Source organism: Haliotis asinina, chromosome 11 (genome assembly GCF_037392515.1).
Source record: "Haliotis asinina isolate JCU_RB_2024 chromosome 11, JCU_Hal_asi_v2, whole genome shotgun sequence".
Lineage (NCBI taxonomy): Eukaryota > Metazoa > Mollusca > Gastropoda > Lepetellida > Haliotidae > Haliotis > Haliotis asinina.
Genome location: NC_090290.1, coordinates 9895329 through 9921310, shown reverse-complemented (window position 1 = coordinate 9921310; position 25982 = coordinate 9895329). Strand labels below are relative to the sequence as shown.

Here is a 25982-nt window from a genome sequence, read left to right as displayed (position 1 = left end):
CAAAGCATGGGATCCAGACAAGGATAGCTGTAACATGTTCAACATGTCTGTAGTATTGGAGAAATCGTCAATGAGAACAATCAGGTCCCTCCAGGTGACTATCATGTACATTGTTTATCGGCCTTGACTGATTCTAGGACACAATGTCAGTGGGACACGGAAACTGTGAGTATAGTCTGTGTCTGAACATAGCAGTTAACATGGACATACTAAATACTTGAGAGTCGTATTTATGCGGGTGGAGTTTTGTGTGACGTGCTAGTATGGGTGAGTTGGCTTTTTTGATGGTTGTCGACCATATATCGTTACATGACGGTGCGCCTGTTTATCAACAACGTTAGATCCAAACGCGTGTCATTATAGGCAAATAAACATAGTCATTTTCGTCTAATGTAGGCGTGCGAAACATACACAAGCGACGTTTATATTTTTCTTTTTTGTTGTTGTTGTTGTTGTGAAATTGGGACTTCACCAATACTTAAGATTTAACGGTATGAAAGGGGGCTGAAAACTCCTGCAGGTGACCATCAGGCCTGGCATGATGGTGAAGATTCCAACCGCAGACACTTCGATGTTCACAAACTTTGGCCAACGTTACTGAGGTGCATGGATCACACAGGTGTACACCATTCTCCTGACGGTGTACAACATTCCTGTGATGATACAGCATCCATGTGACGGTGTACAAGATACAACATGCTCCCTCACGGTGAACAATATCCTCCTGGTTGTGCACAACATCATCCTGACTGTGTACAAATGTCTCCTGACCACCGTGTAAAACATTCTCCTGACGGTGTACAACATCCTCCTGATGGTGTTAACATCCTCCTGTCTGTATACAACACCCTGCTGACTGTGTATAACACCCCCCTGACTGTGTACAACATCCTCCTGATGGTATTAACATTCTCCTGTCTGTATACAACACCCTGCTGACTGTGTATAACACCCCCACCCTAACACCCCCACCCCACCCCCCGACTGTGTGCAACATCCTGCTGACGGTGTACATCATCCTCCAAAGCACGACAGAATCCGTTATCATTATTCAATACTTCCAACCAGTTCTAGTTGTTATGGCTGTTGAAATAGAGGACAAGGCCAACATTACCACAAGATATTAGGATAGGGTCTGTCTAAACAGGATTTCATAAATAAGGAACCCTCGAACCTTCAATATGGCTAGTTGATTACAATAATTACTTTCTTCCGGCTTCGTAGTGGGGTAATTGGTTTCACTATTGTTAAATACGCGGCGTATAGCAAGAAAGTAAACACCTTTGAACCTGCCTTATTGCGAGATGATGACAATTACTTTCTTCCGACACACATCAGTGATTAAAAAATTCAACAAAAATCATGCTACAAAACGACGCAAGTATTTAAAGAAGAACCAGCACCGTTTCTGGTCAGTGGTTGAAAAGATGTTAAACCAGTGTGTTGAAACCGTTGTCATGACCAGTTCCTATTACTAGCGGACAGCAGAGCTGGTAGCTGAACGATAAAAGGGAGGTAACTCATTTCCGCCGGTCCGATCAAGTCAACAGTTAAACACTACCTATTGGAATGTGAGTGAGTTTAGTTTTACGCCGCTCTTCAGTAATATGCCAGCAATATCACGGCGGGCGACACCAGAAAATGGGCTTCCCATATTGGAATGTCCCTGTTCTATTAACATCGGACAAAGTCTTAGAAGTGTACGCGTCCATGGAAAAGGCTGCATCATGCAAATATGAGACAATCATATAGAGACACATTAAATCAAATGTATGTTTTGATATTTCCTTTTCTGTTTGATTTTCAGCCTTTCTTTAATTGAACGAGCATCATATTTTTATTTCTGTGCGTTTTCTGTTTCTTTTTACGAAACAGAAACTGTCTGGTTGGTGTTTTAATACGTATCATTAATCAGAACGTTCTGTCATTTCATGAAAAAGGTTAATACATGTAAAACATTTCCATAGACATACTTATATTTACGATAAAGCAACTTGTATTAATATGTTGGAGCAAACACACCTTTCTTCTGGTCTAAGTCGCCCTGACACTATGTCACACTCTCCACCCGATCAAAGTCATTCATTTCACAGACACAGCTAATCACAGCCGTTGCCTTACAGATGGGAACCATTGTTCGCGTTCTAGTACTACAGTTGCTGTCTATCGCCGTTTGTGCCGCAAAATATGAAACAGGTAGCACGAGTCTATGACTTTCGGCGTTCAATGATGTACATGCAGCTGAAACTTGTTTTAAGTGACAATATATGTGACAAGTGTGTTTAGATGGACGGACATAGAGAATACTTTATTACCTTAAAGGAATTCGTTTTGGATCACAGAGCTTGAGAAAATGCAAATTAATAGCGACATAACATGAATTACTAAAACGTAAAATGAGGTGCATATGTGCATAAAAAACATGAATAAAATGATAACTAGACAATCATCACTAGTTTAAAACTGGAACACTTTCGAGCTCTTCTAATTATGGTGATTGTGTAGCGGTGGTCAGATGGTAAAGGCCCATACTCTTGATTTTAAAAATTTGTTGGGTTATTAATGTCTTTTTCAGACGTTGAAAGTACTTGCCGCTCATAGAAAAGTGACCCAGGCTGTTTTACAATACAGTTTTATTTTGTTTTTGATTGAAAAAGAGATTCGAACCAGCACTGACAAGAAAAAGTGTATGTATTCTGAATAAAAGTGGTATAAAAGAACATCTCAGCAGATTGGGAAACATTAAAATGTCGGAGTTTGCGCATTAGTTTGTGTGTGCGCATGTGCGTGTGCGTGTGCGTGTACGTGTGTAGGTATGATATTACGTTTAATTATCAGCACACTCAGATACCATTTTCCTGATTACTACTAATCAATGTTCATTTTCTTTTATAGGAAAACAGAAAAGGGTTCTCTTCGGTAGTGAGTAGCACATTATATTATTTTTACTATAAGATGTATTTGACAAATCATCATTGCGGTATTGTCTAATATTAATTGCATGATATTGCTGATCGGTCAGCAGAGTGTCGCAGGTTTAGCGCTAAGCACCCCTGGCATTGCACACATATTCAGCTGTAATACTGTCAGTCAAGTCTTCAACAACCCAGGTCGTGACAATACAATACTTACATATACCGACCAGCAAAAGAAACGCAGGTTTCGAAGAAAAAGAATCTCTTGAAAGAAAACGTTCATGTTTATGTCTTCTATTAAAACAATTAAAACACAACAATAAAAAACCCAAACAAACAAAAACAAAACAAAAACAAATAAAAAACAAAGCAAACAAAAATCCCCAAATCATGACAATGTTGCGTTTCTTTTGCTGTCAGTATACTTGTATCTGTCGTACCCCGACTGATAAAATGACTGTGTTACAGACTTTCCAGCGTTTACCTGCCCCAAGCTAACAAGCGTCGTGCACGGTACTTTGAAATGCACACATGGTAACACCTTAACGTCAACGTGCACGACTACATGTGCATCAGGGTTTACACCGGTCCACCCCACCATCACCTGCACCTACCACGCTGACCAGAAAAAATCAATCTGGTCGGCCACGCCATCGTGTAAAGGTCAGTACCTCGTAGGGACGGTGGGATAGCATAATGGTTACACATTCGGTTCACAGTAGAAATCCAGGTTCGATTCCCCACATGATTACATGTCTGTCGTCGTGATATTGCTAAAAAGGCGAAAGGTCATATCCCCTCTCTCTCTCATAAAGGTGTGGACAACATTTCACTCCCAGCCTCTGAAACTTGCATCCTGTATCGGAGAAACTGCTGTTAAATATCCAGCAAACATTTAATACACGTCAGCTCACCCTAAGCAAGACGGCTTGTTCGTGAATGGCCTCTGTTCAGCTAGCAAAGGATGGGTACCCGGCGGGATATTGCAAGAGTATGTCTAAACCTAGACTCACTTGTACCTTGACTGTTTAACGAAACCATGCATCTTCGGTTGTTGAAATTTTGTGGCTCGAACTGGGCGTCACCGGTGTTTTTGCTGCTCCTTCGTATTTCCCTTCGTTTTGGCCAACTGTATTCAACCTTTAATGTCACTTGTATTTTAACCCGTTTGTCCTCAGCAACTCATGCTTGTCTTAAGAAGCGACCAACGGGATCGGGTGGTCAGTCTCTGACCAGGTTGACACGTCATCGTATCCCAGTTGCGTAGATGGAAGTTCATGCGATTGATCACTGGATTGTCTTATGCGATTGACACAATGCATAGTCCAGTTCAAACCTTGGAACTGAATCGGCATCCTCATGTCGATTGGAAAAGCGACATGGTGACTGCAGCACAGAATTGGTAATTTTAAGATTTGCCTGCATGCGTGACCACATAAACCTTCGTTGTATTCATAAGATTTTAAAGGTTGACATCATGAGCATCAGTAACGCCTCAGCTTCACCATCCGATCCCCTTAGTGTCTTTGACGACACGCCTAGGTCGCTGGATGAAGAGTTATTTACAGAAAACCAGGTCCACATGCATTTCATGCCAAACTATAGCGTACATGAATTCACCTGTCACCTCTCCAAAATTTACAGCAGTCAGATGTCCATCACCGCCGACTGTCTCCCACGGAGCTCTACATTGTCCATCTTCAACCCACGCGATTGGTCAAGTGTGTACTCTGGCCTGTACCACAGGATACCGTTTCACCAGCTCCATCACCGCTTACCATTCCATCCGCTGTCTCAGCAACGGGGCCTGGTCAACACATACCACTTGCACAGGTAGGCAGATGTCGTGTACAGGCAGACTGTTGTCTTGTAGACGTAGGCAGTTGTGTTGTCTAGGCAGACAGGTCTTTCATACAGGCAGGTAGCTGTCTTGCGCAGGTAGGTAGCTGTGTTGTACAGGCAGGCATGTGTCTTTTACGGTTTAGCGATTTCTTGTAAACGTAGACAGGTCTTTCATATAGGTAGACGGGTGTCTAGTACAGCTAGACAGGTCTCTTGTTCAAACAGGCAGTGGTCTTGTACTCGTAGACAGGTATTTTGTACAGATAGGCGGTTGAACAGGTGGCCAGCGGTCTTGCACGGTCAGCTGACTGTTATCTTGTTCAGGTAGACAGTTGTATTGTACAGGTACAAGGTTTTCCAGATGAGGCGGACGGGTAGACGATTGTCTTGGACAGGTAGGACGTTGGTTTGACCTATTACTCCCACCCATTCAAATATTTCCGACACATTAACCCTATTTTTAAAACGGTATAACACAATCGAGAGGAAGCGTCCAATCCCAGTGAAAGCAACGTTATTCTTCTGACTACGCGATTTCTTGTAATCGTAGACAGGTCTTTCATATAGGTAGACAGGTGTCTAGTACAGCTAGACAGGTCTCTTGTTCAAACAGGCAGTGGTCTTCTTCTATGTGTTCATGCCTTCATGTCTACTACTTGAGTATCTGTCTGTACACAGAAATTCGATGTCCGGCCCCATCCAGGATAAGCCATGGGTCCTACCACTGTTCTTCTTTAGCCGTGCACAAATACGGACAGAAGTGCAACTTGACCTGTTCCGCGGGATTCAAACCCAGTAGTTCTGCCCACAGCATCACCTGTCTGGCCTCATCCAAGTGGTCGGCTTCGGCTTCATGTGTGGGTACGTAGCCGCTCAGTTTTTGTGAATTATTTTGATGCGTGTTTTAGATTAAAGCTGTATGCAAGAGAGTGGCTTTGGGTGATCCTGGCACAGTCAGGCTCATAAGGATCGTCATCAGCCAAGGGCCCTCGCCCCCTCTACATGCAGCCCAGACAGCGAATGGGACTTCTCTCAGGAAATTCTGCTTGCCGAACCCGCTAAGAACTTTCCCGAGAAAATGAAAGGCTCCCCAACACTGCAGCCTTCTGCATTACCCAGCGTGTTAGAAGGGCTGTGCTACTGGTGGAGAACATGGGCAACCTGCTGATCTGAGACCAGGAGTAAGGGCACCGAGAACAATGGGGAGTCTGACGACTGTGTACTTGGGATGCAAGCGAGACATTCCAAAGGCGAGGTCCGCATATTTATCATGCTTTTCCTGTATCTCGTCAATCACGTTGTCAAAAACGCGATCAGGTTTGTTAGCAGGAATTATTCTGGGGCTTTATATGGGCCTACTCCACGGAAAATTTCCATGACGTACTGGAGATGTTCAGGGTTGTACCATGGATGGACCTCAGGTTCAAAGCCACAGGTGTGTGGAGACAGTAGTAATCTCATCATGTCGTTTATGCGAATGGTGTTGGGCATTCTCTGTAAATTCATCGCACAATCGACATAAATATTTTTCTTCTCCCTCCGCTCCATTCTTATTATTATAGGAAATTTATATAGCGCAGATATCCAGGCAGCATGTAACATGCTGAAGGCGCTGACAACTTCCCTCGATCATTGGATGTCAATCTCGAAGGCACGTCATATTATGGATCTCAACTCCATGGGGATTATACAACACTTGCAGCCACTAGACGCACCGAGTTATAGCGGTTTTTTCACTCCTATCGAGGTACCCATTCACAGCAGGGTGCACACATAGTCACAACACTTTATCTATGTTTACTGGTCGTTGCTGTACCCACAACTAGTTGTATGCTCGTGTTCATGTGGCCACCATCTGGTCATAAACCAACGGATTCCTGCATTTTTAAGGGTACAGGCTTCTGTACTGCGCACTAGGAGTTGTGACAATACTGAAAGAGTCTGCGCACAAAGGTGACTCCAAGGATTTTACACCCGGTCACAAACGGGTTCGATCCCGACACCTGAACCTCACTGGTTCAAGAGCCTGTCACCTTAGTCATCTCGCCCACCATTCCCATTGATTCTGAAAGAACCTTGTTTCAGTATGACGTCGATATCGTTTTTACACCATGTCAGCGGAACCAATCATCACAGGGAAGGGAAACATCAGTTGGACCTTTGAGAAATATTTATGCAATCTGGACCCTCCCTGACTTCCTTACTAGATAGACTCTGGGGGTGTCTGCCACCCCGCGTACAAGGGCCAAGATGAAATTGGGGTATTCTTTCTGATCTTCTGCAAAATCACTGAACTCATTTTGTAAATATTTTTACTTATGCAAAATTGTTACATCGGGGTAAAGACCACTTTAGTTGTGTGGATGTAGCGAGGGTCTGTGGGTTTAATAGTTGTCAGAATAACATCAGCCTCTGTGTCTCGTATTTCCAGAGATCCGATGTCCGACTCCACCAAAGGTTACTGCCGGATCATACCAGTGTAGTTCAACCACGACCCACAAGCTGAATGACGTCTGTCACCTCAAATGCAATGCGGGCTCTAAGCCCAGCACTAAACAATCTGACATCAAATGTTTGTCCACCTCGGCTTGGTCAACTCCGACCAAGTGCGTCGGTAAGTATGTTAGACAACTGCATCATCAACTTTAGGGCAATCATACATTGATATCATTTCTGACTTAAGAATGATATTTCACTGAATATTGAATAGATTTTACAAGGTACAATGTCACACATTTTCGCCAACACTTATATATGTTATACAATGCACTCACTTTTGCTCTCTGCTGATGCAATAAATTGTAGATGTTGATGGGATAAATTCTACCCAGATGGCTGATATTTACTATTATTGATATTTACTATTACTGAGAAATTCAATATGTATTGTAAGAGAAATGTGGTGTAACATTGTGCCTTAAAGTTGCGTGTTGTATGTATGGTTGAGTGTAAATTACTGCTAGACGGGTTGTTAGTAGTTTGGTACTATACTAGAGTTTGTAATTAGTTAAGTTACGTTTTGGAAAATCCTTGTATTTCAAGAGATCAGATGTCCGACACCGCCTAAAGTTACTGCAGGGTCGTACAAATGTACCTCAGTCACGATCCACAAGCTCAATGATGTCTGTCGCCTTCACTGCAATGCCGGCTATAAGCCCAGCACAACACGTTCTGACATCAAATGTTTGTCCACCTCGGCCTGGTCAACTCCAGCCAAATGTGTGGGTGAGTATATAATATGACTATGACGTGTTTGAACTTACTATCACCCCTGTTATACTCACCAACAATATTGTGAAGAATAATTTCTGAACAAATATACTACCGACAGAAAATAAGGGAACCAAGAAATTGAATGTAGATGACTTTGACTGTGACAGGGTCCGTTATCGTGGCGTATCTCCCAAACGCAACATCCAATGACAATGGAATTTCGCATAATGCATGCCCAGCACGTGCTACACCAGCATACAGAAGTTAACTCCTGTAAATGTACTGGAGAAGTCGCAATCACTAATGCAATAGAGATTGACACTTACTGACAGAAATGCCTCCGAGGCAGTATCTCGGTGAAGCAACAAAATGGAGAATTGTGGGGATGATGGAGGAGGGGACATCATTATGTGAAGTTGCCCGGCAGATGGGTAAATCAAAAAGTGTAATTTCACGCCTGTGGGAGAAGTACCGTCAAACGGGTGGGGTTGCAACGAGACCTGGGCGTGGTAGACCAAAATCAACGATACCACGACAGGATCGTCTCATTACGTTAATTGCTCTACGCGATAGGTTTAAATCGGCCCCTGCCATCAATAGAGAATTCCGCACACTCATTGGAGGACGCATTTCAACCTCAACCGTTAGAAACCGACTCTATCAAGTTCGTCTGAAAGCAAGACGGCCTTTTAAGGGTGTCACCCTTTCAGCTCACCATAAGCGCCAAAGATTGGCATGGGCTAGGCATCATCAGGGACGGGCTATGCGCCACTGGCGTTACATCATGTTCTCTGATGAGTCACGGTTTTGCCTACGATTCACAGATGGCAGAAAACGTTGTTGGCGTCGGAGCGGGGAGCGATATGCCAGAGCAGCAATTCTTGACCATGATCGATATGGAGGTGGTAGTGTCATGGTTTGGGGTGGGATTACACATGACAGACGATCAGTTTTGGTCATCATTAACGGAGTCATGACTGGTCAGCGATACGTTGACGAAATATTGCGTCCTGTTGTGGCTCCATTGGCTAGAGTTATCGGCCGAAATTTTGTATTCCAAGATGATAATGCCAGACCACATCGGGCCCGAATTGACTCCGCTTATCTCCGACAAGAAGATATCCAGACATTGGACTGGCCCTCTAAGTCCCCAGACCTGTCCCCAACTGAACATCTCTGGGACGTTCTTGGTCGGAGGGTGTACGCCAGGGACCCAGGACCCGCCAACCTGGCCCAGCTTGGTGCAGCTCTCCAAGAGGAATGGCGGGCAATACCACGGGCAACCATCCGGAAATTGATTAACAGCATGCCATCAAGGTGCCGTGAATGTGTTGCCCAACATGGTGGACACACAAGATATTGAACTTGACGCCTAAAATTGATTTAGTGGATATTTAAAGCAGTTTCAAATTCGCTATTATTTCATTAGTTCCGTTATTTCTTGTCGGTAGTATAGTTCCACTTGAATGTCAATGTCGATGTGTCTTACCTCGATCATTAATACGCTATTGGAAGAGGTTCGGGGCCTTTAGATTCCATGTAAGACAACAACTGATATGTTATACCATGACACGTTAACTAACATTATGTGAGACGAGAGATCCATCCTCTTCAGACGAAGCTCTGTTCTTCTCTGTTCTAGAGATCATTTGTCCGCCTCCAGCCAAGGTTGCCCATGGAGCTTACTGGTGCGGCTCAGCAACAACCCACAAACTGAACGATGTCTGTAACCTACACTGTAACCCTGGGTACAGACCAAGTACCACCTCCTCCGATATCCACTGCCTCACAACAGACGCATGGTCCACTGCGGCTACTTGTGTCGGTCAGTTATCAACACTGCGACCAAACGTCACAGACACATACAAAACTCCCCCCAAAACAACAAAAACAAAAAAACCAACAACAATAACAACAAAATAAAAAAAATAAAATAAATAATAACAGCAACAAAAACAAAAACAAAAAGCAAAAAACTACCCAAAACAAACAAACGAAAAAAACAAAAACACCAACACCAACACCAACACCAACACCAACACCAACACCAACACCAACACCACCAACACCACCAACACCAACACCAACACCAACAACAAAACCCGACAAATTTTAGAAGCAACCTCACGTGAACATAAAGAAAAAAAAACGACCATTCATAATTTGGGGTGGGGACCAGGAGGGTTGCTGCAGAGGCCCAAACATATTCCAGACATTTCGATGGAACAATAACTTTGCCTTCGGTTTCAAATGATATTTTCGATGAAAATGCCCGATGTTCTTCAAGCAGTCGATCAACTGCTTCGATACAGAATGATGAAATGGCATTATTGAGCATTTACATGTTCTAAGGAATAGCACCAAAGAAGCTTACATAATAACTGTAAAAGATACACATTCGTCGTTGTAATGTAGTCGCCTATTCCTAACTAGGCATTGGTGCAGTGCTATCTCAGGGATTCGGTTGAGGTGAAGGGCAACGTTTTCACTCATATTCCAGTTTCCTTTGACCTAACGTGTGTATGTCGAACACATTGTGGGCGTTCCCCAATATTTATCCGTGTAGTCTGTTATCAATACCTTTTTTATGCGAGTGAGTGAGTGCGTGAGTTTTACGCCACACTCAGCAATATCCCAGCTATATGGCATCGGTCTGTAAATAACCGGGTCTGCACCAGACAATCCAGTGATCAACATCAGGAGCATCGATCTGCGCAAATGAGAACCGATGCCATGTGTCCACCAAGTCAGCGAGCCTGATTATACGACCCCGTTACTCGCCTCTTACGACAAGCATAGTCGCCTTTTTGTTGCAAGCATGGGTTGCCGAAGGCCTATTCTGCCCCGGACCTTCACGTGTACCTTCTAAGAAAACACAGAATGTCCAACTTTTCATTTTCAAGTTGTTTGGCGAGCGTTACTGAGCACTTCTTTATGATTGAAACTGGCGACGTTTTATGATGATGATGATGATGATGTTGCTGCTGCTGCTGATGATGATGATGTGGTGGTGGTGGTGATGATGATGATGATGATGTGAAGCACATTTGCGGCGTCCTCTGCTGTGTTGTTGCTGAAGTGTGTGTTAGAAGACGTGTACAAGCCCACTCGCATGGCTGATATGACATTGACCAACTTTCAGAAATCCGATGTCCAACTCCAGCTACACCCCAGCATGGCACATTCCATTGCTCTCCGGCCACTGCCCACACTGTAGGCAGTACGTGCGGACTAACCTGCTCCCCGGGGTACCTGCCAAGTGTCCACACAATCTCCTGTCTCTCTGATTCCACCTGGTCAGCAAGTCCAGTCTGCACTGGTAGGGGAGGCATTCACAAATAGTTACATAACATGTTCGTCAGGCCAATCCTTTTGACCGCACTGACAGGGAAAGCGTAACTGCCTTTTTTGTACAAGAACTCCTTGATGGGTTCATCATATCATTCGCTTCACCTGTAATCGGGAAAGTAAGTTGCGGTTGATTGTGTCATGCCTACAATTTCGCGAGTTTTTGTGTTGTCAGCACAAACGGCATTAATACAATTTTAGTTTGATCAAATACACAAGGACAATATCTCAATGAAAACAGAGTAGTTTCTTTCCTTGAGCTCATCAAAGTTCAGTAAGGCATAAAATAACGTGGAATATCTGGTGTTTCAGCAACCCGATGTCCTACTCCCAAAGCTCCGCAGCACGGCTCGTACAGTTGCGACACCTCTCCTACGTCACACAAACCAGCAGACACTTGTCGTCTCACCTGTGCATCCGGGTACACTCCCAGCGTCCACACCATCACCTGTTTGGCCGACACCACGTGGACAGCCGTCCCGTCATGTACCAGTATGTTCCTCGATTATTCCTGCAAACTTTTCTCCACATCGTTTCTGTCTCCCATACAATCATGGGGTCCCCTGAACACATCGAGACCATCTTGAAACCGAAAGCGACAACTTGATAATTTTATGAAGCCATTTCCAAACTTATCTCAGAATCTTTACAGTATTAATGGGGTCTCCATTATGGGAATCTACCTCCAGCTGTTGGTTATCAATAACTAGTTACTATATTGTTCAGAATAGTGTTATTAATTAAACGTTACATTTTAGAAGTAATTCTACCTGTAGTTGCTTTACTGTCCTTTGACGACAGGTTTTATAATATACAGGTTTTCATAATCAGTGTCAAATTTGTTCTCGACACGATGTGGCTGATACTTTGTCGATGTGACGTTTATTAATTTAACGCTAAATCAGGAATCCTGAATGCTTTGGGAATATCCGAAACCAGTCCATGTCGAGTGTACTAAAAATGCAGTTAAACACAGGTGAGTCGAATCTGAAGGGACGTTTCTGAATAATTCGAGTAATCCGAGGCTCGATACAACCATTGAACGATGACTAAAGACACAAAAATCAGATTTTGTAGTGTAGTGTATTTACTATACAGAAATCCGATGTCCCCGCCCTGCAGCAGTACCACACGGGAGCTACACGTGTCACTCTGGCTCTGTACACTCGCAGGGAGATACCTGTACCCTCACCTGTGCCACAGGGTACAGGCCAAGCACCCCCACCCATACCATTACCTGTCGACCTGACGCCACCTGGACCTCTCCGGCCATATGTGTCGGTGAGTGAGTGAGTGAGTGAGTTGACTGAGGAGACAGGAAACATTTATTTCTGCTTTTATTGATGTGTATGTCTAAGTGAGTGGGTGGATGGGTGGGTGGTTTGGTGAGTGGGTGGGTGGGTGGGTGGTTTGGTGAGTGGGTGGGTGGGTGAGTAAGTGCGTAGGAGACATGGGGTTACACTTTTTGCTTTTACTGATCCGTTCCGGATATTGCCGGAATATTGCTAAAAGCGGCGTAAAACTAAACTCACTCACTTATGGATCGGAACTTCGCATTTGTTGGCCGTGGTTCAGCCAAAAAATAAGGGTTATAACGCTGCCAGGAAAACACTCATTACTGTGTCACTTGTTTCCATGATTGATTCTGAGATGCTTTTGTCCATTCGATGTTTTAACATCACTTTATCTTTTCAGAAATAAGATGCACCGCTCCGCCTAGAGTCACCGGGGGTGCCTACAAGTGCGCGTCAGCAACTATCTACCAGATGAACGATGTTTGCCATCTTGAGTGCAACACAGCCTACAAACCTAGCACCTCACAATCTGACATCACCTGTCTGTCAAACATGACCTGGTCGTCTCCATCGACATGTGCTGGTAGGTGATACTCTGGTCGTCAGACTAGGTCTCAATCAGAGGCCATGTCGTCTTCTGTCCTTGCAATTCGTCCCAAATGCTAATAGTATGTGGATGTGTTGTAAATATAAAAGGGCTATGGTCTACGCACAAGACATCCACAGTGCCGTGTCTATATAGCTGAAGGTAACTATCTTTAATTTTAACAGAGGATATTATATGGGTGCCCATGCCATGCTATGCTTACGACACGAGTGCCTAAAAGTTTCTCGGGAGACAGCTAGGGATATGCCGAAATTTAGGCAAGAGTAGCGTACACGTACTTTAGTGAGGATACGAATATGATGTTACTCCTTATTACCGAAGAAAGGAAGAGAATCCCAAGTCCAGTTTCAAACCTGCTGACTACTCGCCTTCGCCGCATGTCGAACATGCCGTCATAGAAGAAAACGTGACGTCATAGCATTTTTCATGATGTCAGGTCACAATGACAAAGTGATAATTTTGCCTAGGGCATCTTATGAAAAATCTGAACCCCGATTTCGCCCTCGTGGGTTATACAAGATGTTGTCTCCCCACAACGTTCTAATCGCTGTTTCTGTGGACTTTCCCGTTCCCAGCTTGGCAGACTGTGACACATATATAGTCAAACTATTTTGTCTGATTGTACTGCACATTACTGTACCCGCAACTAGGTGTTTACATGTATTCATGTGGCCACCATCTGGCCATCTACCAACGGATTCGTGGGTGCTTTTAGGTGCACAGGGTTATGACTGTTCATTAGGTGTCTCCACGTTTACCTCCGAACACAGCAGCCACTTGATCATTTTAGAGGTCAAACGCGTATGTTTACGACAAAAATCAATGTATTTTCAAAACATTTACGTTTTTGGGGAAAATAATCCCAAAGTAGTGTACTTTTTACAGGTCAGATTCACTGAGTGCTGGCTTTCGATAATTTCTTCATTCCAGAGATTTTGTGTCCAACGCCGCCCAAAGTCAACCATGGAACCTATGTGTGTGCGTCGACTACAGTTCATCGACAGGACGACGTGTGTCACCTTCGCTGTAGTTCCGGATACAAACCAAGTTCTACGACCTCTGATGTTCGTTGTCAGCTGGGAGCGTGGTCAGCTGGGGTGCCATGTGTCGGTCAGCTCACAGAATTAAACAGCCTTTCAGTGCAATGTTGAATACAAAGCGAATACGTCACATAAAGATTGCCTTGTATTCCAAACAAAAATGTATTGTTTTTTTGTGGATGTTAAACGGTAACAGCTAAAGCATTTTCAGGAAAGAATATGTCAGTTGTATTGTTTTTCTACGAAGCGTTCTCGAGGTAATGTCACATCGTAACCTGTCCGTCAAACTCAGTAGTGTAGCGTCCAAATTGTTCAAACCTTCGTTCATTGTGGCTATCCGTCACAGGAGAATATACACTCGCCTCGTTCTAGAAATACGTTGTCCCAGTCCCCCGGCAGCTGCCCACGGGTCACTCAACTGTTCCTCCGCTGACCATGAAGTAGGCAGCACCTGTAACCTCACCTGTACAGAGGGGTATCAACCCAGCGTGCACACCATCACCTGTCTACCGGACGCCACGTGGTCGGAACCAATATCTTGTAGAGGTAAGTTCTATTCCAGGACCTTTAACCTCACTTGCAGATGGTTGTGAGCACGGCGTCCACACCATCACCTGTCTATCGGACGCCACGTGTGGCTAACCAGCTGAATGTACAGGTAAGTTGTATTCCAGCACCTGTAAGCTCACCTGTACAAATGGTTATGAGCACAACGTCCACACCTTCACCTACCTGTTGGATGCCTCGTGGTCGGAACCAAGAGCTTAAACAGGTAAGTTGTATTCCTGCAGCTATTTACTGGCAACGTGGGTGGCACTCAGTCAACCAGAGTCACAAGTTGTCAATGTTGCAGCTGTAGCATGATGTCAAGTCAGGTCAAGGAAAACCCTGAATTACGAAATGATAGATGCTTGTTAGGTATCAGGTAACCAAGCCTTACATGTCCATCCAATTTAGTTGCCTGTCACACCAAGCACTGGAACTGTTTTCTCTCATTTGTTCCTACTTCTTGTTGAACTTTGTAGAACACACATTGGACCTCTTCACCCAGACGATGATCGAACCTAAAAAGGTTAGAGGCAGTTTCCAGACACAGGCCTTTGATGTGGACAGGTTCAGCAAGGATCTTGGGTGGCCTATTCGCCGACGGCGTGAAGGGATACGGGCTGTGGTGATGGTGGGTCTGGCTAGTGAATACAGTGTGAAAGAACATTCACGTAATGTTTCAGGGATACGTTGCCCGCGTCTGTCGGCAGTGAGTCACGGATCCTTCCGTTGTTCCTCAGAAACCAGCACTGTAGGCAGCACCTGTCGCCTCACCTGCGTTGCTGGCTACCAACCCAGCGTCCACACCATCTCTTGTCTTGCTGATGCTACCTGGTCTCAACAAGCCTCCTGTATCCGTACGTCCAACACATACACCTGTCAGCATCTGTCATGTGTACATACACTGTAATGTGAATTGACAGACAAGTGTGTATCTATAGAATATGTATAGGTTGATCATCCTTAATCATGGAAGCCCTCTCAGAGTTTATTTAAATAACTACCTTAGTGACAGTGATTAACGGCTTACGCCATGAGGACATCATATATTAGGTCTTATGAAGATTATGTTACGATTAATAGTTTGCCGGGACAAAAGGTATAAGAAATCCCCTAAGAAACAGCAAGATATAACACAGATACGTCTAAAATATTCAATAATATGTATTCACTAAAGAGCAAGATACAGTGATTCACAGTTGAGGTTACTGGTGCAATGCAGCTAAATCAAATCTAAATTAATAGGTCACAAATATGATATCAACTCACCAAAGTCTTGCTTTTCACTGAAACAGTTATACTAAATGTTACGCAGCAAGCGGTCTTGAGTGTAAGCTGACGAATAGGCAGACAGATGTAGATAGGACGAATGATGACACAAGTTAATCAGTTATGCTAATAAAACACTTTCAAAAACAATGGACATAACTATCCCAGTGGTTTACCTAAACAAACAGGTCACATGTCGACTTTGGGGCATTCATTTCAAGTAATCCATGAAGAAAAATGATCTGTTGAACAATCAGCATCTCCCATATTGGTGAAAGCGGCTTAAACATGTACTCAGGAACTAACTCTAAGATGATTGATTGTGCTTTTTGTATTTTGCTTTATGAAAGGTAATATTCGCTCTTTATCCTGCAGGACCTGGCTGTGCCAACCCAGTTCCTGTAAATCACGGTACCTTCAACTGTACCTCGTCCGTGCATGTGACTGGGAGTATCTGCCATCTGTCCTGTGCTACGGGGTACAGACCAAGTGTACATTCCATCACCTGTCTCCAGGACTCATCGTGGTCAGAGGCGCCCTCGTGCATTGGTGGGTAGGATTAACCCTGTAGTCACCATATTTGGATATTGTGATTTGGGATGCAATCATATCTCAGTGGCCAGAGGTTACAAATCACTGAGGTCTTTTTGATGTCAAAAGCTGTACAAATGTCATTTGAAGTAAGTTCCGCATTCATGTTAAGATATACTTCTACCTTAGCTCTGCCTTCCAAAGACGACACAACTACACACTGTTAGTAATGCATTTATAAGAGTTAGGAAATCGGCAAGATTGTCAAAGTTGATGAGTTATTTGTTTAGTTGTTATTTGCCTGTGTGTTAGCTGGTGGTAGGATTAACCCAGTATTAAGGATGTATTTAAGTACAATGTGTGATGTAACAATATCTGATTGGTAAGAGGTTTCAAATCACCACAACCTGATTGTAAATAGCCGTTTTCAGTTCTAAATTTAATTTAAGTTCAAATTCATGGTAAGTTTACGACCAATCTAGTTCAAATTTGTAAATATAGAAAAATAAATATGTACACAGTAGCAATTATTTGAGATCGGATAGCGAGGACATTGTCAAACGTTCTCACATTGTCGTCAGGTTCGCTTTGTTGGTTGCCCGGTTGTTTGTTAGATAAATTTGAAAGTCGGATGTTGTTTGATTGCTCTACTGGCCTGTCTTGTGCACGTTCCAGGAATCAGATGCCCTGCTCCAGCCGCTGTACCCGGTGGAACCCTCAACTGTTCCTCAACTACAGAACACAGGCCAGGAGACAGGTGCCAGCTCACCTGTGCCACAGGATATACACCCAACATCCGTACCATCTCCTGTCTCTCTGATGCCACATGGTCCTCTAGACAGACCTGTGTGGGTACGTAGGATACAGTACAAACCTAAATTACATGCATATCTGCATTTCATACCATCTCCGATTCATGGTTCTTTGATAAATCCAAGAACAATTTAACAATGTTCCTTTCACGCCATGGCTTGGGAACAAGGTCTTGATCACTGTCAACACAATAAGCTCTTAATTATTAGCGAATGTCCTTTAGTTATGGTAAATAACTTGTCGTGACAAAAGGTATGAGAAATCCACTGTGAACCAGCAAAATATAACACTGACAAGTCTGAAATATTCAATATTATGTATTCACCAAAGAGCAAGATACAGTGATTCATAATATGGTTTCTGTCACAATGCAGTGGTTCACATATATATTATTAACTCACCAACGTCTTGGTTTTCAGTAAGAAATAGTTCTACTAAACCTTTCACAACGAGCTTTCTTGAATATGGGTCAACAGACAGACAGATGTTGATAGGGCGAATGATGACACAACTCCAATATTACTTTGCGCGTAAGTCCGTGTGTGTGTCCCGTCAACACAACAACCAGCCTTATATATACACACAGTCTCTCATTCTTGAACATTCCAGCGAAGTATCGAAGCTTCGCGATCTGCCTTGTGTTTACCAAAAATTAAAAACACATACTCATTTGCAGAAGAGCGTCTAAGAGGAGGCAACTCTAAAGCACTACCTTAAAACGCGTGCCGCTAAAATACTATTACCGTGATACGAAATGTCACCCATAATAAATATCACTCAAACCTCTAAACATTATGACCCAATAATAACTATCACTCAAACCTCTAAACATTATGACCCAATGATAGATATCACGCAAACCTCTAAACATTATGACTCAATAATAACTATCACTCAAACCTCTAAACATTATGACCCAATAATAACTATCACTCAAACCTCTAAACATTATGACCCAATAATAGATATCACGCAAACCTCTAAACATTATGACCCAATAATAACTATCACTTAATCAACAATAATACATATTACAGAAAACACACTGTCGTAACACTTGCTTGATGAGAGGAATTCACGGGAAGGGGTAGGAAAGGCATGAATATCCCATTTTAATGGATGTGATCAATTTGTAAAAGCTGAAAGAATTCAGAAATATTTAGATACACAAATATGTTATTGCTGTAATGATTCATACTGTGTTTGTCGAAGATTTGTCTCCAACATTTAATTGATTGGCAGCCCTTGGGTTCTAATGTTTCTCCTCTCCTAGCATATCTGTTGCTCTTTGAATGTGAACTAGATTTTGTATTTCATTGTCAGTTTGGGAATTCAAAGGAACGAATTGTGAAGTCCTTTTGTGAACGATCTCCTTGCCTGAAAGACCTATTTCTCTGATTGACCTTCTTGTTTGTCTGAGCGATTTTCTGGCCTGAGGGATCTGCTAGTCTGAACGATCTTCTTGTTAGAAGGACCTGCTTGCCTGAACGTCCTTCTCGTCTGAAGGATATGTTCGTCTGAACGATGTGGATTCTTATCCCCCAAAACCTCGTCAGTGTTACTTGATACACATATATTGTCTAAAGATGACATTTTAAAAAGGTTACACTCACTTGAATTAATCAAATTCTCTTACAATTAATTGAATCTGTACATTCCAGATAGCCACTGTCCGAGTCCGCCCATAATACAGCATGGGATGTTCAGGTGTTCCTCCACTAATGGACATTACCATGGCGACACGTGCGACCTTCTCTGTGATAGGGGACACAGGCCAAGTAGTTTCTTCCAGGTTATCAACTGCCGGTCCGACAACACGTGGTCTCCCTCGGCGATATGTGTTGGTACCTGTCTCTACCTGTACTCACAGTTGCTTGAACTTACATATTTCCTCTCATTGATTCTATGTGTTTCCTCTCACTGCTTCTATATGTTTCCTCTCATTGCCTGTATATGTTTCCTCTCATTGAATATATATGTTTCCTCTCATTGAATATATATGTTTCCTCTCTATGCCTGTATGTGTTTCCTCTCATTGATTCTATATGTTTCCTGTCATTGCTTGTATATGTTTCCTCTCATTGATTCTATATGTCCTCTCATTGCTTGTATGTGTTTCCTCTCATTGATTCTATATGTCCTCTCATTGCGTGTATATGTTTCCTCTCATTGATTCTATATGTTTCCTGTCATTGCTTGTATATGTTTCCTCTCATTGATTCTATATGTCCTCTCATTGCTTGTATGTGTTTCCTCTCATTGATTCTATATGTCCTCTCATTGCGTGTATATGTTTCCTCTCATTGATTCTATGTGTTTCCTGTCATTGCCTCTATATTTTTCATCTCAATGTTCCTTCCTCTCATTTTCTGTATATGTTTCATCGCATTGCCTCTATATGTTTCCTGTCATTGCTTCTTCCTCTCATAGTTTCTATAACATGAATAGTTTCATATAGTGCAGGATGTCAGTTACATCACCCAAAAATATTCAGGGACTTTGTAGGTTAGTGAGGACCCAGTTAACACACAATATTTTGACAACGTTCTGGGAAGATTGTAGATTGGTGACGGCATGACACAACGCTGTCACAACGTTTTTATTACGTCATTTCATAACGTTAATTCATATTGTTGTAGCTTATTATATACTTTGTTAGAACGCTGTGCGTCCATTATTACACAACATCATGTATCATCGTTTCTGGAGCGTTGATGCATAAATTGTCTCTCTCCCGAACAAGAGTGACGTCGTAATCTCTGCAACACCGAAATACATTATATAATTATTATATTTCAGTGTGTGATTACCATCCCAAATATTCTGAAGTCACAGTACCGTAATTTCCATTCTTACTGGCCATGTTAATATGGCGTCATATTACAACATGACGTCACTACGTTGTGACAGCGTAAATGGTAGTCCATAGAATAAAATTGTACGGGCGAATGCATAACGTTGTGAGAATGCTGTGAGAACCTGAAACTGCTGGGAACAGATGTAATCGCCCATTACTTTCCACTGAACCGAAGGTCATTGGCATAAACCCAAAGTGAGTGAAACAGCTCCCAATATGACAAGCCAACAGTGCTATGTCATCAATATTTCCTAACTGACTATGGTGACAAAGGACTAGACTGACACACAAAATAAGTTTACATTGAAAACCATTAAGGTATAAATTTTAAGACCCCGGATTCTTTCTTAATTTCATGGCTGAGGTACAGGTATAGATCGTCACATTCAATACTTTGGATGATGTGGTGGCGGAGGACATTTCGGGAACGCTGGTGTCCTGAACACCTGGTGTCATGAGTAATTTTCAGAGATCTCATCACATGGCTGCCACAACGCCTGGTTCCAGGCGTAGAAGTTCTGTCACGTTTATCATACTGACTCTAAATTGCATAAACAAACAAAAACTATTTCGAATGCACTTTTTCCCATTATGCCAATATTCCCAGCAGGTAACACAAGTTCTCCGTGGAAACCAGGATGTTGAAATGTGATTGAGCCATATATGTATTTATCCTACTTAGAAATAACCTGTCCCTCACCTCTACCCGTTACCCATGGGTCTCTGAACTGTTCGGCAATGACAACCCACAAGGAAGGGGACACCTGTAGACTGTCCTGTGATGAGGATTATCAACCAAGCGTACACACAATCACGTGTCTGGCTGATGCCACGTGGTCAAACACGGCTTTGTGTAACGGTAAATGTGTTTGTTTTTATCAGACTGGTCACAAACTGAAACAGAGGCTCCTTTCACGAAACCAAGGTTAACCGTAACTCCCATTCTTTAACTTTACACTAGTGAGTGAGCGAGTTTAGTTTTACGCCGCACTCAACAATATTCCAGCTATATGGTGGCCCTCTGTAAATAATCGAGTCTGGACCAGACAATCCAGTAATCAACAGCATGAGCATCGATCTGCCCAATTGGAAACCGATGACATGCGTCAACCAAGTCAGCGAGCCTGACCACCCGATCCCGTTAGTCGTCTCTTACGACAAGCATAGTCACCTTTTATGTCAAGCATGGGTTGCTGAAGGCCTATTCTACCCCGGGACCTTCACGGGTGTAACTTTGCACTAAGGTTACCTTAGTGACGATGACCATATAGCTTTGTGAAAGGAGGCCCTGGAATTTTGAACATTCCTATGGACTTGACAATACCATCCTTGTGAATTAAAATTATTTTACGTGATGCTGTACATGATCTATTTACTGAACAGAAATAGTGTGTTCCCCTCCATCTGTGACTCCGCACGGATCCTTCAACTGCTCATCTTCCCTTACCCACAAACTGGGGGACACCTGCGCCCTGTCATGTGTTAACGGGTACAGACCCCACGTCCACACCATCTCCTGCCTCCCTGACTCTACATGGTCTGACTCCACCTTCTGTGTAGGTAGGTACAATGTACTCTGACTCCACCTTGTGTGTAGGTAGATACAACATGATCAGACTCCAAAAATAACATTAAGGTCAGTGTGTAATAACCGTTGGTATTGAGATGCTAACTTTCTGTAACCCACTGCAGGAGAATAAGTTAGGTATCAAAACACTGTCAAGGGTTGTGCGGTTTGAACCATCATGGTCTTGAAACGGAACAGACTGTCCCTCCAGTACTCTATAGCCATCTATCTGGACCAGACCATCGACCATATAGCAATGTGATCCACCAGTACTGGTCTTGTTTCCACTTCCTAGTTTTTCTAACAACAGTCTGAAATATAATACAGTCTAACTGGGGATTTACTGATTTAGTCTGAAGTGTATTTGAGCTAGTCTCGCAAAGAACTCCTATGCAGAAGAAACTAAGTCTTCGGAGGAGGCTTCAAGTTTTACGTCCTAAGTTCTAAGTAGGGAATGCTAAGTTCGACGTAGGAGATAGTAAGTCTTACTGAGTACTACGTAGGATGTGCTATGACCAGCACAGGACAGTAAGTCCTACGTGGGAGATGTCCTACGTAGGAGGTGCTATGGCCAACGCAGGAGATACTAAGTTAAAGAAGGGTATAGTATCTCCTTCTGTATGTAGAAGATGAGACTAAACAATATTTTCACCGTGGCTCTACCACTCTTCAGTAGTTATACGTATACAATTATATCATGATATTTCAAAAGTATATTTTTTGCCTGTAGCCCAAGTATATTGCACCAGCATATCTTCTAATGTATGACTGACAGTGACAGGTTTAGCTACTGACCAAGTCACGTTCTATTTCTGCTTGGCACTTCCCCGCATGGCGTTATTCCCTCCGCCTTTAAAACATTCAAACCAATTTATCATCAACTAACGCCTAACTTCTGTGACACAGATGATACGCCTCCTGTCATCCATTGTCCGGTCGGTCAGACCATCGCTCTCCTGCCGAATGAGACCGGTACAAATATCACGTGGCCACAGGTAACAGCCACTGACTTTCCAAGCGGTGTCGCCATTCCTGCGACCTTGACATCTAGCGTACGACCCGGAAGCAACGTGACAGCTGGTGCTTACACCGTAACTTATGCTTCCGTAGATGAAGCTGGGAACAGAGCTAAGCCTTGCACTTTCTTGGTGATCGTATCCAGTAAGTAGAAAACATTCTGACTTATTTTATTTAACATAAAAGTAGGGCTGTGATGATTCATCGAATGATCGATGGACTGCATTTTTTAGTTTCCTTTCCAGCAAATAATCGATGGAAAAAAAGGAAAAAATATCGACGCATGGATAGTATACGTTACTATCGACTGTTTAGTAATTGACTTTCGTTGATAATGCAGGAAGCACCACATCCATCCACTTTGCTTTAGTGTTTTCCGTCTTCCGCCTCTTAAACAAACTTGGTCTGGGTTTCAAGATTCTTTTCAGCTATTAAAATAGACTGAAACTACTTCAACTTGTTCTTATTTCATATACAATATATGGATATGTGGGGTCCTAGTATACGGGGTTCGACTGTACATTCATTCGGGAAATGACTTCAAATGAGACAATTTAGGGAGAAGAAACTATTGCAATAATATTGCAATAGGTGGTCGGTTTCGACTATCGCTACGGCAATAGTTGGTTGCAATAAACTATCGCTACGGCAATAGGTGGTTGCAATAACGTATCGCTATGGCAATAGGTGGTTGCAATAAACTATCGCTACGGCAATAGTAGGTTGCAATAAACTATCATAACGGCAATAGACGGCAATAGGTGGTTGCAATAACCTATCGCTACGGCAATAGGTGGTTGCAATAAACTATCGCTACGGCAATAGGTGGTTGCAATAACCTATCGCTACGGCAATAGGTGGTTGCAATAAACTATCGCTACGGCAATAGGAGGTTGCAATAAACTATCGCTACGGCAATAGACGGTAATAGGTGGTTGCAATAAACTATCGCTACGGCAATAGGTGGTTGCAATAAACTATCGCTACGGCAATAGGTGGTTGCAATAACCTATCGCTACGGCAATAGGTGGTTGCAATAAACTATCGCTATGGCAGTAGATGTTTCCACCTAACCATCCCTTCGTAAAGAAGAAAAATAATGGTATTGTTCTGATAGGTACACTGAAAATCAGTCACGACACCAGGTACCTTCACAGGTATGGTGCATTTCAGTTTAAATGTTCGTCCAAATGAAAATTCGCTACAGATTCAAGTAGATTTATTTAATCCCAGTCAGCAACGTTAAAAGACATGATCATAATGCTGAGATGGTTAGAATTCCATATACAGATCACCAACAATTGTGTTGTAGTTACTTAGCGAGTAGAAACGCAGTCAGTGTGTTTAAATAAAAAAGATAGATAACAGACTTTGTGCTTGCCTCGTCAAAGGAAAGACTTACGACACGCATTGGCTGAGCATCCAGTACAACCTTGCAGCAAGACAATGAATGTCACTGAATACAGTCTGTTGTTACAGAGTGTTGTTAGTTAGTAGAGTTGTTAATATGTGTTGTTATAGGACGTTATTACAATGTGCTGAAACAGTTGTTATGTTGTGTTACTGGGCAGCTTTAGACTGTACACAGTGGGTAAATGATGACATTAACACAGTGGGTAAATGATGACATTAACACAGTGGGTTAAATGATGACATTAACACAGTGGGTAAATGATGACATTAACACAGTGGGTAAATGATGACATTAACACAGTGGGTAAATGATGACATTAACACAGTGGGTAAATGATGACATAACAAAGTGTGGACGTATGTTACTATAGTCGTGTCATTATGAAGCCACGCTGTCACTGAACAAACAGATTACCCAGAATACATTTAACCGGGCTCATGCGCTATAAGGCTTCCTACCTGTCGGTGAGAGAGAGAGAAAGTGTGGGTTGTGTCCACTAAGAATGCACTTATGTTTACAAGAGTACAACTATAGAATTCTACTATATATACAGAGTAGATATTCATTCCACCTGTCATTGACCTTTCCAGGTTCATGCCCCCAGGGTTCCTACCTGTCGGTGACACAGAGGCAGTGCAGGCCGTGTCCGGTGGGGACGTATCAACAACACGAGAACAGCCTGAGTTGCGTCGCTTGTCCCGACGGATTCTCCACCTCATCCGAGGGGTCATCCTCACTGTCCAGTTGTAGAGGTGACCGCTTCTCACCGTTAGACATTTCTAGTCCCTAAACAGCGACCGTATGACACCAGATAAGAGACGCTGGTAATATAATCCAGACTGTTCTTAAAGACAATATTTTGTCTTATGTTCACACTGTCGTGCGATTCGTTACGATCAGCCATCCTGCGAAAGGTGATCGTTGTACTTCTCTGAACTTTCAGGTTTGCATGCGAGGATACGTTATTATACGAATTGTTGCGCTTGCGTGCGATATTGTCATGATCTCAAGTTCGGATACGATCACATACGTTCTTATAGGATTGTCCTGATCGAGTCCACGATTCTGTCGCGATCTGACACTTTAATCGTGAACAGTCCAATTTGTTTTTCTACGATCGACATGATTGCCACGACTGACCTCAAAATCTGATAAGATCACCACGATCAGTCTATGGTAACGACCACGATGTTAGCATCACATCACAAAATATTTCAGAAAAAGAACCGTTTTCGTCACCTATATCGTCTTTCTTTCAGGCACATGTGGAGCCGGAAGTTATTCATCAGACGGCCTTGAACCCTGCTCGTTGTGTCCCCTGGGGACATATCAAAGCATGCCGGGAAGCACACAGTGTGACCATTGTCCTCAAGGGCAGACAACTCATGAAGGCGCTAAATATAAGCAAGACTGTAGTCAATCTTTAACGTAACCTAACATTCCATATTTTACGGATTGCTCTGGATTAAACCAAAGTATCGGGATGGATTAAAGATGTTCTGTGGAAATGTGTCATCCTATTGTCTGGGGAAATCTTTTCTCTTGAAAACGCACCAAGCTGGCATATATGTTCTATTCTCTTCTGTACAGAGACACTGTCCGTGCCTCCAATACTTTCACGTACTTGTTTGCTATTCAACACATCAGACATAATACCGGATAGTGTGTGACAAACACACTCTCCTCCACTGCAGAAAGCACTACTCCA

The 25982-nt window shown here is 43.0% G+C and overlaps 1 protein-coding gene across 1 annotated transcript; it reads left to right on the top strand.

The window, feature by feature from the left end:
- Nucleotides 1-135: 135 nt before the first annotated feature.
- Nucleotides 136-25789, top strand: LOC137256204 (sushi, von Willebrand factor type A, EGF and pentraxin domain-containing protein 1-like). The gene is made up of 24 exons (XM_067793922.1): nt 136-165; nt 2124-2196; nt 2896-2922; nt 3384-3578; nt 4560-4748; nt 5436-5618; nt 7189-7371; nt 7800-7982; nt 9613-9795; nt 11113-11289; nt 11631-11810; nt 12417-12599; nt 13014-13196; nt 14151-14330; nt 14633-14806; nt 15490-15663; nt 16451-16624; nt 17282-17458; nt 19081-19263; nt 20959-21135; nt 21660-21836; nt 22750-23004; nt 24865-25026; nt 25534-25789. The coding sequence occupies exons 2-24, from the start codon at nt 2124-2126 to the stop codon at nt 25704-25706; spliced, it is 3945 nt and encodes a 1314-aa protein (XP_067650023.1). The 5' UTR covers nt 136-165; the 3' UTR covers nt 25707-25789.
- Nucleotides 25790-25982: the final 193 nt, after the last annotated feature.